The 18,574-nt window shown below is 49.7% G+C and overlaps 1 protein-coding gene and 1 long non-coding RNA gene across 2 annotated transcripts in view; one reads left to right on the top strand and one right to left on the bottom strand.

The window, feature by feature from the left end:
- The first annotated feature begins 7,997 nt into the window (after positions 1–7,997).
- LOC124240077 (chymotrypsin-like elastase family member 2A) overlaps positions 7,998–18,574 on the top strand; it is a 15,790-nt gene continuing 5,213 nt past the window's right edge. The window contains exons 1-5 of the mRNA XM_046662748.1: positions 7,998–8,037; positions 8,311–8,399; positions 12,991–13,088; positions 14,236–14,364; positions 18,152–18,288. Coding sequence (XP_046518704.1) covers positions 7,998–8,037; positions 8,311–8,399; positions 12,991–13,088; positions 14,236–14,364; positions 18,152–18,288 — 493 coding nt within the window. The remainder of the gene's footprint in view (positions 8,038–8,310; positions 8,400–12,990; positions 13,089–14,235; positions 14,365–18,151; positions 18,289–18,574) is intronic.
- LOC124240078 (uncharacterized) overlaps positions 17,179–18,574 on the bottom strand; it is a 2,212-nt gene continuing 816 nt past the window's right edge. Inside the window, exon 3 of the long non-coding RNA XR_006888761.1 lies at positions 17,179–17,617. This is a non-coding gene — a long non-coding RNA (uncharacterized LOC124240078). The remainder of the gene's footprint in view (positions 17,618–18,574) is intronic.

Genomic DNA, 18,574 nt, shown 5'->3' with positions numbered 1-18,574 from the left:
CCCAAGGACAGCCTCCTCAGCCCAGAGAGGCTGGCCACAGGAGGATGCCCATTGCTCAGGACCAACCACTGGCTCCCTGAGAAAGAGGCTCCCTAGCGGGCCCCCAGCCCAGAGCCCCCCACGGCTGCTGTCAGCCTGGGCTCTCGTAGTCCAGAAGTGTTTCATGGGCCCTGACCTCATGCCAGCCCTGTGCTGGGCACAGTGAGGGAACAGGATGGGGAGACCCAGCCCAGCCCCCAGCAGGTGCAGGTGTAAGGAAAGCAATGGCTTCCACACATAGTCACAGCAGGTCAGAGCTGGAAAAGCTCCCAATGTATTAGACAGGCAGGGAAACTGAGGCCCAGAGAGAGGAAAGAGCTGGGCCAGGTCCTAGGAATGGGTGGCCCTGGAGGCTCAGGGAAGGGAGAGCCCTCCTGAGGCCAAGTGGGGTCAAAAAGAGAGTGACCCAGTGACCAGCGAGGGGCAGTCCTAGTGGGGACCCGAGCCCTAACCATGACACTCCTGAGAATGTGCTGGCCCCCACCCCAGCCTCTGACCTCCTCCTAGGAGAGCCCTCCGCTGCAGCTGCCCCCGGTGGGCCCAGGAGTTGTCCTGTTTCCCCATCATACTTTGGCTGCTGGAGGTGGGGACCGTGGTGTACCTCCCACACGTTACTACGCCAAGGTGATTCTCAGGAAGGACTATTTACCCAACGCGCAATGGGACCCACAAGCAGCCGGGCACCAGCTCAGCCCTGGGCATCCGGGGACGGTTCAGACCAGACCCCCGCTCTATAGGAGACAGACCAACACACAGATCACTGAGTTCCCCGGTGTAAGAGAGGAAAACAGACCAGGAGCACGGAGACGGGGCACTTAAACCAGTGCCGGTTGGCAAGAGGAGTCCAGGACGGCTTCCCAGATGTGGTGATGCTGAAGCTGAGCCCGAAACTTTGAATAGAAGGTACAGAGGGTGCTGCTGGCTGCTTGACCCAAACTTCCTTCCCAGCCTTCTCCTTTCGTGCCTGTCTCTATACCGGAGGTTATAAATGTGAAACATTTGCTCTGCTCGGGACCCTTGCAGTTATAATAACAAAACAAGAGTTAACACTTACTGAGTGCTTACTACGTGCCAGGCGCTGTTCCACAGAGTTTACATTACCTCACTTAATCTCCAAAACAATCCCATGAGCTATGTTATTATTAACATCATTCCCATTTTACAGATGAGAAAACTGAGGCTAGAGAGGGTTAGTGACTTCCCAAGGTGATTTAATAGGAAGTGATGGAGCTGGGATCCAAACTTTGGGAATCTGGCTCTAGAACCCATGCTCTTGACCACCATGCTCTACTGCCCTGCAATGAATATGAATACGGATATGATGCCCGGAGCTGAGGCAGCCATCTTGTAACCAAGAGAATTGCAGAGATATGGGCTCCGACATCATCAAGCTGCCAATCCGACGCCAGCAACCATTCTCTGAATGACTTGTTATGTGAAAAAAATACGCCTGCATTTGTTTTAAACACTGCAGTCAGGTTTTCAGTTACCTGCTGCCTCAGCACTATCCTAATTGATATCCTGGGGGATAACTAAGGGGTCACTTTCCTGGAGGGGGGAAGAGCCGAGCAGAGTCCCAGCGACTACTTGGAGGACTCTGTAAGCAGCAGATTCTAGCTGGTTCTGCTAGAGCATAAAGCGTGGGGCAGGGATAGGGGACCAACGGCCCAGGTACCGAGTAGATTTCCAGGACATGGAGTTTCAGCACGAAAACTGGGACAGTCCCAGCAAACTGGGACGGTTGGTCACCCTTCAGGGAGGGACAGTGATGTGGCTGGAGAGCGAGCAAAGGCCCTTCACGGAAGGCCTTGTAGCCGTAGTAGGGGGTTGTCAAGACTTTAGTCTGAGGGCAATAGGGAGCCATAGAAGGATTTTAGAGAGAGAAGTGACCACTGTGGTCAGCTGCACATGCTAAAGCATTCACTGGACAGCCGTATGGAGGCGATTTGGAGGAGGAAGAGTGGAGGCCAGGAGGCCAGTTAGGAGGCTGCTGCAATGGTCTAGGCCAGAATTAATGTGGCCGAGAGGGAGTTCAGTGACTCAGCAGTCATTCAGTAATCACGTAAGAGGCCCACGTGCAGTGTCGAACAACGCCCCCCAGTCTCAAATCTCTACAAACTTTGGGAATGCAATCGAACTATCAAAACTACTTTTTATTCGCTAATAAATGGTGAAGCACGGCCACGGTTCTGTTTGTTCACGAGCGCAAAATTCTCGGATTCAGGGACAAGACCGATGCTGTGTCCAGGAGTAAAGGCCTACCTGTGGTAGACAGAATAACAGCCCTTCAAAGATGCCCACGTCCTAGTCCCCAGAACCTGTGACTATGTCACCTTACAGGCAAAAGGGACTTGCAGGTGTGATTAAGTTAAGCATTTTGGGATGGGGTGGGGGGGTTATCCTGGATTATCCAGATGGGCCCGATGTAATCACAAGAGTCCTTATAAGAGGGAGGCAAGAGGATTAGTCAGAAGGAGGTATGAGGACAGAAGCAAGGGGTCGGAATCAGAGGGAGATTTGAAGGTGCTATGCTGCTGGCTTTGTAGATGGAGGAAGGGGTCACAAGCCAAGGAATGCAGGCAGCCTCTAGAAGCTGGAAAAGGCCAGGGAAGGGATTCTCTCCTGCAGCCTCCAGAAGGAACGAGCCTGCCTTAGCCCAGGGACACTGATTGTGGACTTGTGGCCGCCAGAGCTGTAAGAGAATAAACGTCTGTGTTTGAAGTCACTGCATTGGTGGCAATTTGTTAAAGTGGCCATAGGAAATAAATACACCATCCCTCCTCCCTTCTGGCAAAATCTAAAGTATGCTGTGGGGCTGTAGGGGAGAAACAGAGGGGTGGCAAGGACTCCCTGGAAGCTGGTTGGGGTGACAGCAAGGGTTTATGGACTTTGTCCAAGAGGTCACAAACCAGGGGTTGGAAGCGAGGGAAAGGCCTTGGCCCACCCACCTCCACCTTCGGCCCTGGCAGTGCAGCCCCCGGCCCAGGGGACTGAGAGTCCCACATGCCAGCAACCCACTAGAGCACCACTGGGTATCTAACACACTCTCGTGGCTAGTGCATATTGAGCACATGGTACCGTGTCCCAGGCACCATCCAAGGCTTCAATACACGATCCCACTTAATAATCGTGACAACCTGATTATTACCTCCCTTTACAAATGAGGAAACTGAGGCGGAGAGAGATAAAAACTCACCCAAGATCACTCCACTAGTCATGGGGCACCAGGACTTAAACCCAGGGAGTCTGGCTCAGAGACCGCGTGACCGACAGCCACGCCGCTCCGCCTCTCATCCCCAGATCTGAAGGACCCCCTTGCACACTGAAGTCCACTGGTGGCCCTGCCAGGGAAGGCGGAGGCTGTGGGTGTGCTGACAAGCCTGAGAAAGCTGGCGATGAGTCCAGATGGACAGAAATCTGAGAGGAGAATCATTGCTCACGGATGTTCACAAAGTGCTTGCACCCACTGTATCAGCTACTGCTGGCATAATTAATAGTGCTGGTAACAACCAACCACAAACCCTCAGGGGCATCCGATGACAAGCACTTGTTGCTCACACATCTGGGGTCAGCTGGGAGTCAGCTAGGTAGCCCTGATTTTGGCTGGAATCACTCATATGTCTAGGGGTCAGCTGGAGGTTGGCTGATCAAGTCTGGTTCTGGCTGGGGCAGCTCAGCTCCACATGACTCTCTCCTCCTCACAGGAGGCCACTGCAAAATGAAGGCCAAAAGGCATGGATACAGAGTGGGAGGAGGGGGAGGGGCTTAAGGGCCAGATTGACAATCTACCACACCCGCTTTATCTCAGACACAAATTAATAGCATAAACTATGGCAGGGCAGAATGGAGGGCGTTCACTGGGCTGGAGCTCTGAACTCCGCCACTGACAGGCAGCGACAGTGTGAGTCACTTTACCTCTCAGAGCCTCAGTTTCCTCATCTGTAAAATGGGCACATGCCCTCCCACCTAATTGGGAGCCAGTGAAATAATAGAGGCTTGTGATAGGAGGAGTCATTGCTCCTCCTGACCTCACACCCTAGACTCCCACTAGCAAACCTTCCCTCTGCCTTTCATTCCTTAGGCGAGGGAGCTTCATTCCCAGCAGGCCTTGGGGCCAGTTCCCCAAAGCTCACCCTGATCAGGCAGGTGGGTGTCTGCAAAGGTTCACACGGTGGTGGGCCAGGGGCACAGAGAGGCAGAGACTAAACACAGAGCATCCTCCCAAAGCATCAATTTTCTCTGAAGATTGTGTGGGAAGAAAAAAAAATGTACATTAAAATGAACCCAGCTATGCTACGAAGTAAGCTGCAAAACTCAGCTCAAGCTCTCCAGATGAAGAATGAGCCTGCAGAGACATGTTGCTGTCGTGTGCCTGCTGCGTGCTAGACCCCAGATCATCACTCTGCCGCAAACTACGCAAAGCAAATCCGTCTTGTAAATAAAGTTTTATTGGCTATGGCCATATGGCTGCTTTTGCACTCCAACAGCAGAGTTGACTAATTGCAGCAGAGACCGTATGGCCCACAAGCCTAAAATATTTACTATCTGGCCCTTTGCAGAAAAAGTTTGCCAATGCCTGATCTACTAGGATTCTTTGATGGAAAAGTCTAGAGAATTCTGTGCTATTCTGAAATCTGAGGCCCGCAGGTCTATAGATTTAAGAGTGAACATTTTATTACACATTTACGATCCTTAGTGTTTCAAGTGAATAAACTGTTGTTTAATTCTAACAGCAACACTAAGAAATAGATGGAATTGTTGTTTCTATTTGATAGGTGAAGAAAATAAGGAAAAGAGAAATGAAACTTGCCCTAGCCTGGTTTTCCCCGTATTTTAACTGCAGAAGACCCACCTGCCTATCTTGTTAAACTGCAGACGCTGAATCAGCAGGTCTGGGTGGGAAAGTCTGCATTTCTAACCAGCCCCACGTTATGCTGATGCAGCTGGTCCACACCGCTCTGAGTAGCAAGGATCCAAACCACAGACTCACTACTAAGAAGCACTGAGGTGTAAACCAAGCCCCTGACCACTAACTCTATGGCTTCGCAGAGGAATTGTTTTGAATGAGTCATAAACCCGGTGATAAGTTCGTATCTGCATCTCCCTGGCCCCACAGAGACCTCCATGACCCAGCTCATTTTAGAACTTCACGGATTGCCTTGTTGTCCAACAACATATAAATGGGTAACCAGGCCCCACAGGAGGAAGGGGGCCGTGGCGCCTTCTTGCTCCCCGCCCCTCCGGCCTCTCTTCCCTCTCCAGAAACCTGGATTTTTGTTGCGTTGCCGCCTCTCCCCGACTTCTACACGTGGTCTGAGCGGAGCCTCCAGCCCTGATCTAGGGGCGGGACTTGTGCTCCAGGCCTGGCCAACCAACACATTGCATCCCTTCCCCCACCACCACAATTGGCTCAGGGATGGGCACGTGACCTGGGGCAGGTCCAATCAGAGAGCGTTGCAGGACTTCCGCAGGAGCTACCGGAAGGCTGTCACTCCCACCCTGCGGGGTTGGAGGATGAGGACCACGAGGCTGCAACAACAAAGTGAAGGGAAGGAGGAAGAAGTGTTGGTTTGCTCACCAGGGTATATTTGGCAATGTGCGGAGACATTTCCGGTTGTCATGACTTGGTGAAGGGGGGAGAGAATACTGGCATCCAGTGGGTGGGGGCCCGGATTGCCGCTAAACATGCTGCAAAGCATGGGGCAGCCCTCCATTGCCCAAAGTGTCAGTAGTGCCCCAGTCAAGAAACCCTGGGCCAGAGATCCTGTAGCCATCTTGTTCCCATGGAAGGGAGAGCTTACAGCTGCTGCAGGCCACTCCATGGAGCCTCAGAGTAGACCCTCACAGTGGAAGGCAGAGCCAGAAGGTGGAAGGAAGCCACGTTCTGGGGGCATCATGGGAGCCCTGGATCCAACTGTGCCTGAAGTTAGTCTGCTCCTGAACTTTTCCATTTTGTGGCCAATCAGTGACCCTTTGGGTTAGGCCTGTTTGATGTTTTCTATCAGTTTCAAATCCTCATAGGAACGTGGTGAAACAGACTGGGCATGTGTCTCTCTGTCTGTTTTATAGATGGGCAACCCCGGGCCAGAGAAACTGACTTGCCCAAGGTCACCCAGCAAGCTCATGGCATGCACCAAACTGATATTTGTTCAGTGACCTCCTACAGGACAAACCTTATTTTTAAATTAAAACAAACACAGCTACTTGGAGCAGAATGCCAGATTCACATAGACTTTGAAGATAAAATAGGAGACTTCAGAAATAATTTGTTGTAGAGACTGCTACAGAAGGTAAACAGGGGTCCAAACTGTTACGAGGATTTAGGGGTAGAGTTGGGACTAGAACCCAGGTGTTCTCATGTCCAGTCCAACCGGATTCCACCCCCCAACCTCCCTCGCCTTCGCAGGATCCTTGGGAGATTACGAGATGCTTTCACCCCCGTTTTCTCACCCCTGGGACAATCCGGGCCTGGATTGTTACCTAGGAAACTCAGGCCCAGAAGATAATTGACCTGTTCAAGCTATAATGCTCAAACCCAACGGAGTGAGGACATGAACCCAGGTCTTAAAGTTGCCACTTTCTCCTCTACTCCTCTGGCTGGGCAAAGGGCAGAGTCTGTGGTCACAGAGCAGGGCTGTCTTACCAGAGCCCAGCCTGTCTGGCACTGCGCTCTGACCACAAGCAAGGAGAATGAAGGTCCAAGGAAGAAGGGAAAAGTTCATCAGGAAACCCTGCTCATTTTCTCCACCCCTCCCCCGCCAAAAACTAGGGGCATATTGCAGGACTAGGAGGAGATTCAGGATGCCATCTCCAGCAGCATCAAGTAAAGGGCCTTTGAAATCAGACCCATTTATGTTGGAATCCCCATTCTGTCACTTAGAAGCTGTGTGATCTTGGGCAAGTCACTTTACCTCTCTGAACCTCAGCTTCCTCATTTGAAATACGGGACCTATTGAAGGGTTTTGTAAGGTTTAGATTAGATAAGTCATGTGAATGCACCTGACATATATGTGGTGTTTGGTGAGCATCAGCCTTCCTTTCTAAGAAGCTCCTGCTTTGAACCCATTTGGAAGATGAAGTTATTGCAGGAGTGCAAACTGCTGTTGTCTTGGGAGCAGACAATAAAATACATCTTGATCCATCCTGCCAAAGTCCTCCTCTGCCAGCACTCTCTCCTTCTCCCCATCACTCGGGCTGCCAAACCCCAGCTGTGGGGGTCTGTCCTGTGCTTCTCCCATGTAAGCATGTTCCCTGTGTTTCTCAAGTCCTCACCACAGTGCTGCAAAGCAGACTGGGCACAGTCTGTTCTCTCCCTGATTCACAGATCGGCAAGCCCTGGGCCGAAAGACTTACATGACTCATCCAAGGTCACACAGCAAGCCATGGCCCGGCCTGGACAGAATTCCTCAACCTCGGCACCATTGGCATTGGGGGCTGGATCATTCCTTGTGATGGGCTGTCCTGTGCATTGTAGGATATTTAGCAGGATCTCTGGTCTCTACCTACTAGATGCCAGTAGTACCCCATCCCCAACCATGACAACCAAAACTGTCTCCAGACGTTGCCGAATGTCCCCTGGTGGGCAATATCAGCCCGATTGAGAAACACTGGCCTAGAATGCTGTATATTTAGCATGCCAATCTAATCTCTTTTTTGAAAACACAACTCCAAGGACCAACAACCAATATTTTTCTTCCTCCCCAAACATATAATATAATCTCTTGAAGGCAGATAGAACCCATATTTCAATTCCCACCTTTGGCATCTTTCTCAAAGTATTTCCAGGGTGACAGATGGGAGAAAATGGAAAACAGTATTTCAACACAGACCCTTTTTTCCACTGGAGTTTGAGAAAATACCCATCTTGCGTACACCTAGTATATCTCTGGCCGATAAGCCCGTTCATAAAACCAGGGCCTTAGCTAGGGCCATGCTTACAGGACTCCTACGGACACACCATGATCAGGGCACTTCTGCTGTCTGCATTGGTGGCTGGAGGTAAGCCTTGTTACCCAGAGGCACTTTCCCAGTCCCCTGGTGGGTCTGAGGACGGGACCTCCCTGCCCCCACTGGACTCAGTCCTGTGGTTATAAGAAAGCTGGAGTGAAGTTCCAAAGAAGTGGAGCAAAGGGCAAGGCTCTGTGACCTCTTAGGATCCTTCCAGAACAAGGATCAGAACAAGAACAGAACAAGGGGTTTGGGAATGCAGCAAGTGTCGGTTACATTGTTGAGGTCACTGCTCCCCAGGCTCACAACTCTTTCTTTTGACAGCTCTCAGTTGTGGGGTCCCCACTTACCTGCCCCAGCTGCCCAGGGTGGTTGGAGGTGAAAATGTGAGGCCCAACAGCTGGCCCTGGCAGGTGAGTCACCCACGCTCCCCTTGTTCCCTCCCTACCCCTACTCACCTCACATCACGTTTTTACCCTCTGCCGTGGAGACTGTTGTGCTGGCAAAGAGTAGAATTGGTGGGGACTCAAGGGCAGGATGGGAAAACTCAGCAATGAGACACACTTCTGTGACCTTGGTCAACCTTGGGGGTGGAAGGAGAGGTGCCTCCACCAGCTTCAGTAAGGAGCCGCCCCATTCCACCATCCGTATAGTAGATTCACAAATATAGTCTCACTCTGTTAACCAATCACATGCTTGCTTACAAATGTACTGTTATCCCATGAACCATTCATCACTACCTAGGCAAATTTTCCTTGCTTTAAGGAACCAATCAGTGGTTTTTATGCAAATTAATCTTTAACTACAGGCGAATTCATACTGCCAATGAACGTAAATGTTTCCTTACCTTAAATTATCATAGTGACTTTGAGACTGAAATGCTGGGTGGGGCACCGGCACAAATTACTAGGTATTGAATTCTATTAGCAGTAGGACTCCCAAAGGAAATGTGTGAGGCTTACATTGACATAAATAAATGTGGTAAAATCTCTTATCTGACATGATTGCGACTGAGTGATTGAAAAGTTGGTTATAGAGAAATTATTAGAAACCATGAATATATTCTTTAAATATTTTATTTTATTTTAAAAATTGTAAATATACCTCATTCACCAATCTTTTGAGTTCTTTACTGTCTCGTATAAACCACCCCCCATAATATATCATCTATAATTCCATTTCTTTAAAGTAGAGCAATGACTTTGAGACACTCACGAAGCAGTCTGAATGAGCCCTTCCAGATTTTTATGACAGTTTTTCCAATCTTTCAGTTTCCTCACAGACACCTAATTCAATAGCAAGGTTTTTTTTTTTTTTTTTTTTTTGGTGAGGACGATTAGTCCTAAGCTAACATCTGCTGCCAATCCTCCTCTATTTGCTGAGGAAGGAAGAATATTGGCCCTGAGCTAACATCCGTGCCCATCTTCCTCTATTCTATACGTGGGACGCCTGCCACAGCATGGCTTGATAAGCAGTGTGTAGGTCCACACCCAGGATCCGAACCAGCAAACCCCAGGCCACAGAAGCAGAATGTGCAAACTTAACCACTATACCACCGGGCTGGCCCCTAGGAATTTTTTAATATCCCCAGGCCTTATTTATTTTACAACTGGAAGTTTGTATTTAGCAATTTTTTTTTAAAGTCACAGTTATCTAGTCTCTTCCAAGCACATAACTGAGTTTCCATATAAATCACAACTCTCTTTTTGAACTCATATTTCATTGGTTACGTTTAATCAAATTACATAATTACAATACGTGCACAACTGGCATAAACAGGTTTGGGAGCCAAAGAACTGAACCGGGGTAAATTGATAACATGAGAGCTGGCTGTGAGTGTCAGGGCGCCCCACACAGCAGTTGACATTTCACTGAGGGCATGGCACGCTTCTGTTCAAGTTCCCCTCAGTGAAGAGAGTTTCAGTCATAGACTGATTTTTCACAATTTATGTGCTCGGTTCTGTGTAGTTTTGCCAGTTCTTTTACTTTTCTCACACTCCCACAATCTTGTTTCTCTGGGAAGTTGGAACAGGGGCCATATACCCTGCATAGCAGAGGTCATCCTTGTCTGAGAACCAATCAGAGCTGCCTACAAGAACATTTCCTCGCCCCCTGGACGGGTTCGCACTGCTTGTACAAAGGTAGCCTTGCCTTTGGAACCAGTTCACGCTGGTCTTGGAAGAGTGTCTTGGCACTTCCTGCGTCTGCTTCCCTGGCGACATTTTTTCCCTGGGGTGCGTTGGCAGGTCAAGCAGGGTAGAGGCTAGGGTAAAGTAAGTGAAGCACTCACCTTGGGGGCAAAATTTAAGGGGGTGCCCCAAAACTCAGTAAGCAAAAGGGATAATGCTTTAAGGCAAATATTTTTTAAAAATCAAACTAAATGCAAAAATTTAAAAATCCAAGATGAACAAAATATCAAAATTTTAAGCAAAGCAGGGATTAACATAACTTGGCTCTGCACTGCCAAGAAGACACTCTGAGAGGTATCTTCTGTCCCACACTCACCCCAAGATTGTGGTTCTAGGTCACAATACACCAGACACTCGACAGGAAAGTGCTAGGTGCTTTAAAGCTACGACAGATGTGTAATGTTTCCAGACACAGCTTCTGGAGCCAGATGAACGGGGCTCAAATGCCTGCTCCACCGTGCACCGGCTGCATGACCTGGAGCAACTCAGTTTACCTTTCTCAATGAGTAATATTAAAAATATCTAACTGCCCTTATGGCATGGGCCACATTGTACAAATGTCTCTTGGCTGCCTTAGTTTACTCATCTGTGAAATGGGAATGATAATAGTGCCTCATGGGATGGCTGTGATTATGATTTGAGCTGATTCACATTCTGAGCTCAAAACAGTGTCTGGTACATGGTAAGTGCTCAAATTATTAGACTTTTAATGATTAGTAATCATCCCTAGAGCCCTGGATGGTAGGCACCATGATCCCCATTTTCCAGATAAGGTAACTGGGGCTCAGAAAGGTTACGTAATTGCCCAAAGTCACCCAGTTAGCCTGGGGGAAAAGGGGATTCAAATTTGGTTCAATCCTTGCTCTTCTGGCCACACTTTGCTGCCCACAAATAATAGGTTGACATATTATTTCACAATTTCACATCTGGAGGATGGTTTCAGCCTATTTTGAGATTTTGGAGTGGGGGCATCCTTTTCAGTGTCTTTTTTCTTTTTGTCTAATTTTAAGCATTTTCTTAAAAGCCAATTTGTCTAAGCCCCCTTAATGTCGAGCAAATGAGAAAATGCCAAGTGGCTAATGAGAAATGAGATGTTTGGAGAAAAGCAGGAGTGATGCTTTTCCATGGTCACAGGAATCGCGGTCGAGCAGTCAGTGCTCTGCTGTCACCTCCCTCCTCTCTGCTTGGCTGTTGGCAGGGACTTGAAAAGAAGGGGAAGGAGCTGGGACAGCTTCAGAGGCTCAGTGCCAAATGCAACCACCTTAAATTTCCACCCGACACCTATTGAGTTATCCAATCTAAACAGAAACAGCCTTTTGTTTTAAAAAAGAATGTTGAGGAGCTCTAGGGGCAAGGTACACTTGCACATTCTCATATTCTCATATGAGTGGCTTTAGTCTTCAAGGGAAATCTAGAGCAAGAGGCGACACGCTCTGCAGGAGAGACCAGACCCCTGCCCTAGTGATTTCATTCGTTCACTTATTCATTCATTCGTTTGCTTATTCAATCAGTAAGTATTTATTAAGGACCCACTATGTGCCAGGCCCTGTTCCAGGCACCTGGAATACAGCAGTGGGGAAAAAAAATCAAAGAGGTTATATTAAAGTGAAGGAGTGAGGCAATAAACAATTGAATGAATAAATTCATAACATGACAGGTGATGAAAGATACTATGATGAAGAGTAAAGCAGGACAAGAGGAAAGAGAGACATATGTGTCCATGTGCATGTTCGTGAGTGTGGATGTGTGTGGACGTGAGTGTGCACATGTGCATGTACATGCTCCGTTTTAGATAGGGTGCTCATAGAAGGCCTCTCCAGGAGGGTCACCTTGAGCAGAGACCTGTAGGAAGCGAAGGAGAAAGCTACGCTAATGCCTGGGAGAAGAATATTCGACGCAGAAAGAACAGCAAGTGCAAAGGCCCTGAGGCAGAAGTGGGCTTGGTGTTTTTGCAGAACTGTATGGAGGTCCATGTGGCTGGAGCAGAGGGGAGTGAGAACCAATGAGGTCAAGGAGGTCACGTAGAGCTTTGTAGAGCATCATATGTTTTGGGTTTTACACTGTGTGAGGAGGGAGCCACTGGAGGGTCTGAGCAGAGAAGAGACAGAATCAGTCTTACATTTTAAAAGGATCATTCTGGCTGCTGTGTTGAGAAAATCTAGGGTGAGGGATGGGCCAGCATGAGAGCAAGGAGAACAAATAGGAAGCTAAAATAACAATCCAGGTGAAAGATGAAGATGGTTGGGATTAGCAGTTGAGGTTAGAAAGAGAAGTAGCATTCTCTCCACGTATTCTGAAAGTAGAGTTGGCAGGATTTGCTGGTGGGTTTGAATGAGGGATATGAGAGAAAGAGAGGCATCAAAGATAACGCCAAGGGTTTGGCCTGAGCAGCTGGTAAAGTGGGGTTGCCATTTACTGAGACGAGGAAGCCTGAGGAAAGAGCAGGTTTGGGGGGGAAAGTCAAGATAGGGCTTTAGACATATTAAATTGGAGGGATATGTCCTAAGGAAACAGCTCCCAAGAAGGGGAAAATCCCAACAAATCACGTTGCAGAAAGATGTTCAAAATAGTTTTTTTAATAGTGTCTTTATTTAAATTTTTGATATTTTGTTCGTCATGGATTTTTTTGTGTTAATCTTTTTTTTAACGTTGCATTAAATGTTATTGATCCTGATTACCGAGTTTCTTGGTGTCTCCTTAAAGTTTGCACCTGAGGCGAGTGCCTCTTTGCTTTCCCCTAGCCCTGCTCTCGGGGATGCTGAAGAGCAGAGAGGCCCTGGCTCCTTCAGCTACCAGAGCCTGTGCTTCTCCCCAGGTCTCCCTGCAGTACAGCAGCAGTGGCCAGTGGCGCCACACCTGCGGAGGATCCCTGGTGGCCAACAACTGGGTCCTGACAGCTGCCCACTGCATCAGGTAACTGCTGTCACCCACCACGCTCACCCCATTGGCCAGCGCTCATCTCCAAGAGGTGAAGCCCAAATGGCCTCAACCACCCAATATAAAGACGATTTGCAAAGGACCACTCGCCTGGCCGAGAGGCAAGCTTCGGCGGATCTATATAGTTCAGTCTGTTGGTCCATTGACGGGTCGTTACATGACATGGATTGAGTGCCCTGTGCAGGACACCGAGGGGGAATATGGAAGAGGGGGAGGCCCATTTCCTGCCCTCTTAGGGGTACTAGATGTGGCCTCCAGATTTGGAATTGGGCTCGCTTGAGCAACTTACATGACTTCTCCAAGCTTCAATATCATCACCTGCAAAAAAAAGCAGGTGACAGAGTTTAGCGTGGACTAAATGAGATGATGTGTTAAGGGCCTGGCACTTAGTAAGTGCTCAGTAAAGGTGAACTGTTACCAGCATAAGGACCCACAAGGGAAAGGAAATGTTTTCAACATTCAACATTCACCTGGCCTCTTCCCTCCCTAAGACTCTGCTTATCTCACACCAGCTGGAGCTCCCTGGAGTTTCTCCTGATGGGTGTGACTCTGCCAGGAATGGTCCCTCTCCCCACCTAATTTACAAGCTCCATGAGGTGGTGGGGAGGATAACAGAGGCTTGAGAGCCAGGAGTCCTGGCTTCTAGTTCTGGATTCTCACTAAGTAGCTGTAAGACTCCGTACCAGTTACTTCTCTCTGAGCCTCAGTTTCCCCATCTAAAAATGAGAGGCGGGGGATTAAACTAGAAAATGCCCTTGAGAGCAAATGTCTGCTGTTCTGTATGTGTCCATCTCATTTCCCTCAAAACAACAGAGAGTTTATAGTATTATGACTTTTACGTTAGATTATATAGTTTATAGTTAGTATAGTGTAGTTATCATTATTACATAGGTATAGTTACTATGTTGTATTATAACCAACCAATTGCCCCTGGGGAAGAAGAATTCCACGCTCCACCTGGTGGCTCACGGAGCAGTCAAGTACTTGGGCCCATCGCAGCGTTGTCCAAAGCCAGGCTTCTGGAGACAGTGCCCTGGGGTGTCCCTGCCCATGGGGGAGGGGGAGGGCAGAGAAAGGAAAGGACAGCCCGGCGCTGACCCTTGCTCGGCCCCCTGTCTCCCAGCTCCTCCAGGACATACCGCGTGGTGCTGGGCCGGCACAGCCTCTCCACCAGTGAGTCCGGCTCCCTGGCTGTCGCAGTCTCCAAGCTCGTGGTGCATGAGCAATGGAACTCCAACCAACTCTCCAAAGGGTACCTTCTGTCTGGGTGCACTGGGGGGTGGGGTTGGCAGAAGCACAGACAGGGGAGGGGTGGTCTTCGCAGGAGACAGTGAGAGCAACCCCACCCCCTCCTTTCTCCTTCTGTAAGGAGGAGGGAAGAGCTCTGACCTCTTAGTAGTGGAGCCAGCCCCAAAGATGCCTGGGGTGGGGTGTGCACTGGGGGAGGGAGCGGCAAAGACTGTCAGAGGGACGTAGGTCTCCTGCCAGTTAAGCCTGCAGGTCCCCTGTCCACCCCAGGCACTCACTGACCATGTATTTATTCCTTGCCAAGCCCTGGGGACACAGGGATGGGTCTGCAGGCCCCAGGACTGTTAGTGGGGTAGGACAGTCCCTCCCGCTTTCCCCCACCCCGCATCCCCTCCCAACAAGGACTTTGACATTCTCAAAGATTCCCTGATGCCCTGCAGGGAAGGCCTGGGAGAAACGTGCACAGGAAGATGACAAGGACAGGGGTCTCAGCTCTCCAAGGCCTCCCAGTACCATTCTTCCCCGCCCTGCAGGGACACGGCAACTCCCCTGCCCACCTCCTCTTAGATGAGCACGGACCACCCTGTGTTCACCCTGAGCCTTTACTGACCACCCCCCTGTGCCATATGCCATGCTGGGCACTGGACTCTGGGTGCTGGACACACAGAGATGCACAGGTCACCATACCAGCTCTCAGGCAGTCGTGGACATAAGCGTGGCAGTGAGGCAATGCCGGGTAGTGGTTAGGGCTTGAGCTCTGGAGCCTGATGGCTTAGATATGAATGACTGTGTGGTCTGCACGAGTTCCTTAGCCTTTCTGTGCCTCAGTTTCCCCTTTGGTAAAATGAAGATAATGACAGTGCTACCTCTAGGGTTGGTGTGAGGATTAAATGAGATGATGCATGGAAAGCACTTAGAAAAGGGCCTGGCACATAATAGAAGCCACAGGTGTGAGCGCTTAGTAATAGCAGTAGTGCAATAATGGGGCAATAAAGAGGCGTAAGTGCTGGGATGTATGTGTGAACCCTTGAGGTGATGGGGAGTGGTCCCAGGAAGTAGGGAAAAGGAGGGAGAAGAAGAGGAAGAGAAAGTCCTGCCCCTCAGAATTCTGGCAGAATCTGCTGCTCACTCCTGCCCATCCCCACGCTCAAGGTGCAGGCCCAGTCAAGGCACACAGCTCGCTGCATTAGAGATCAGCACACGTCTGATTCTCCTTCTAGCCAGAATTTTGCAAGGGCTGGGCTGTGTCTGATTCACCCCTGAATCTCTAGCCTCTGACCCAGGGAGGGGCACATAGTAGGGCCACAGAATATTTGCTGGACCACTAGGCTTGTTTCATGATCACTGATCCTGAGATCCAGGTGGCGCTAAAGAAAATCAAACCCATAGGTTCGCTCAGGCCCTCATTCCACAAATATTTGTTGAGTCCCTATTATGCGCCAGGCCCTGTTCTAGGCATCAGGGAAAGAGCTGTGAGTGAGACACACAAGGCCCCCGGCCCCGTGAGGTTTAGGGTAACCTAAACCTGAGCAGCTCATTGCAGCTCGGGGAACTCCACTTTCCAATCCCACAAGCATAGGCACTCCAGTGACCAATGGGTCTGTGCCCAGCCAACTCGGTCTTCCATTAGGACAGACAGGAATGTTGGGGATCGCCAACCCTCCAGAAACCTGCAGCCCAGGATGCCTTCCAAGTGAGCTCTCTGGCAACCCCAGGAGTTAGTTTTCACAATCATACAGACTAACACTTAGTGCGTCCCTTGTGCCAGCCACTGCTAAGTGCTTCCCATGGATTATCTTATTTATTCCTCACAACAGCCCTAGGAGCGAGGTACTATTATGACCTCCATTTCACAGACGAGGAAACCGTGACCTGGAGAAGTTACAGATCTAGACAGGAGCATTAAATGAGGTGTGATGTAGCAAGCAGAGCTTGATCCCAGCAGGGCTTCGGTACACTTTTATCATCATTGTCCTCTGTCCCCTGGAGAGAGAAAGTTATCCTCCCTTTTCCCTGCTTCCCATCACCTTCCCAGAACCTGTAGGTGTCTGTCATCCTCTCCTCTCCCAATCCAAAAGAGCAGGTCTCCAGTTCCAAAAGGGCCTCTAGACAGAAGCACCCCAGCCATCACTTCAAATCTGCATAATTTATCCATGCACACAGCCTCTTCAGCCCAAGATGCCACTCTTGAATGGCTGCCCAGAGAGCTCACTCTGCCAAATCTTCCAGAAGACTCCTCGTCACAGTCCCCTGGAGAGGAGGAGTGCAGCATGTGGCTGTAACAGTCGGCATTCCCTCGTTCAGTCAGCCCTGTAGTCCGGCACGGATGACGGCTCACGAGGATTCAGGAGGCCCCGGAGGCATGAGTCAGTCCCTGCCCTCATAGGGCTTGGCAGCTAGATGAGAAACACACATACGACACCAGAAAGCCAAAAAGTGACACAGGATATGTCAAGGAAGGCCTTGAGAGATGGGGAGGGCATGGGTGGGCAGAGTGGAGAAAGGGCTTTTCAAGTCAGGAGAAGCGCCAGGACGAGGGACGGGTCCCAGAATGGGCAGGTGGTGCTGGGGCAGTGACCAGAGCAGTCCAGCAGGAATGGAGGACAAGTGAAGAGAAATTGTGGGAGAGATGGCTAAAAGGTGTGTTAGAACTGAGAAGGCTGTCAGCCCTAAGGACCTTTAATTAATCTGTCCTGTCAATCAGCATCACTCTTCTGGTTATCTATTGCTTTGTAACAAATCACTCAAAAACATAATGGCTTAAAACAGCAACAGTCATTTATTATAATCATCTCCCAGGTCTCACTGGGCTCAGCTGGGCAGTTCTCACTAGGGTCTCTCGTGAGATCACAGACAGACAGTGGCTGGGGCTGCATCATCTCAAAGGCATCCTTCCTCACCTACGGGGGTGTTGATGCTGGCTGTCAGCTGGGACTGTTGTCCAGACACCTACATGTGGCCTCTCCATGTGGCCTGGGCTTCTTCATGGCACAGAGACTGAGTTCCAAGAACAGGAGTGCCAGAGGGCCAGACAGAAATTGTATCTTCTCTCATGACCTAGTCTCAGGAGTCACATGGTGTCACTTCCACCATATCAAAGGCCCCCAGCCTCTGCCCCCTGATCCAGAGGGAAGAAACCCAGACCCTGCCTCTCGATGGACGGAGTGTCAACATCACATCATAACAAGCGCCTGTGTGATGGAAGATCTCATTGCAGCCATCGTGGGAAATACAATCTGCCAATCATTAATGGTTTCCTAGACAAGAGAGTGAGACAAAGGGATGAATCTGGTGGCAGAGCTCAAGGTAGAAGGGAGAGCAAAGAGTAAAAGGCAAAAAGATCTTTTTATCTGAGCATCTCTTGCGATTTTCTGAACCAAACACTGGAAGTATATAACCAGGACAGACATCACCAAGCAATCACAGATTTTCTTCCTTAATAACCCTGGACAGAGCCTCAGAATCCTTGTCCACGCAGCCCACCAGGCAGCCATGGTTAATCCATCAGAGTGGACATTACAAGACAAAACTTATTTGCCATCCCTCTTCTAAACATTCCCCTGAAAGGCCTTAGGGGAATTTAGGGCTCCACGTTCCACCAGGGACAAAATGTAATCCTGGGGTTAAGCACAGCTGCTCCCCAATCCCTTGCAGCCCCGAGAGATGGAAGATTCACAATCAGGCTGGCTGAGGAGGGGGTTCAATGGTCCCAGTTAGGTCTAGAATCAGAAATGATATTGGAGCAGGAACAGTCAACCCTCTCCTTACGCTCTGCCTCTTTACCAACCCAGGAATGACATTGCTTTGCTCAAACTGGCCAACCGTGTCTCCCTGACCGATAAGATCCAGCTGGGCTGCCTCCCGCCGGCTGGCAGCATTCTACCCAACAACTACGTCTGCTATGTCACGGGCTGGGGAAGGCTGCAGAGTAAGTGGGCGCCGGAAGCCCCAAAGCTTGGGAGGGCAGGGAGGGGATGTCACCCCTGTCCAGTCAGGAGGCTCTTTCCCCACTCGTCACCCCAGGGGGTTTGGATGAAATGGTGGCTGCCTCGGAGAGGCAGGATAGCATAGACTGAGAAGAGGTTTAGAAGATTCTAGGAAGCCTCATGCAGATGAGTGATTGTTTTTTCACAATGATATAAACCTATAAGTGACATATTGTTCCAGAGGTACATCAACACACACACACTCATTAAATGATATAAACCTATAAG

The sequence above is a fragment of the Equus quagga genome, chromosome 5, assembly GCF_021613505.1.
Source record: "Equus quagga isolate Etosha38 chromosome 5, UCLA_HA_Equagga_1.0, whole genome shotgun sequence".
Taxonomy (NCBI): Eukaryota; Metazoa; Chordata; class Mammalia; order Perissodactyla; family Equidae; genus Equus; species Equus quagga.
This window is presented reverse-complemented; position numbering and strand designations above follow the sequence as displayed.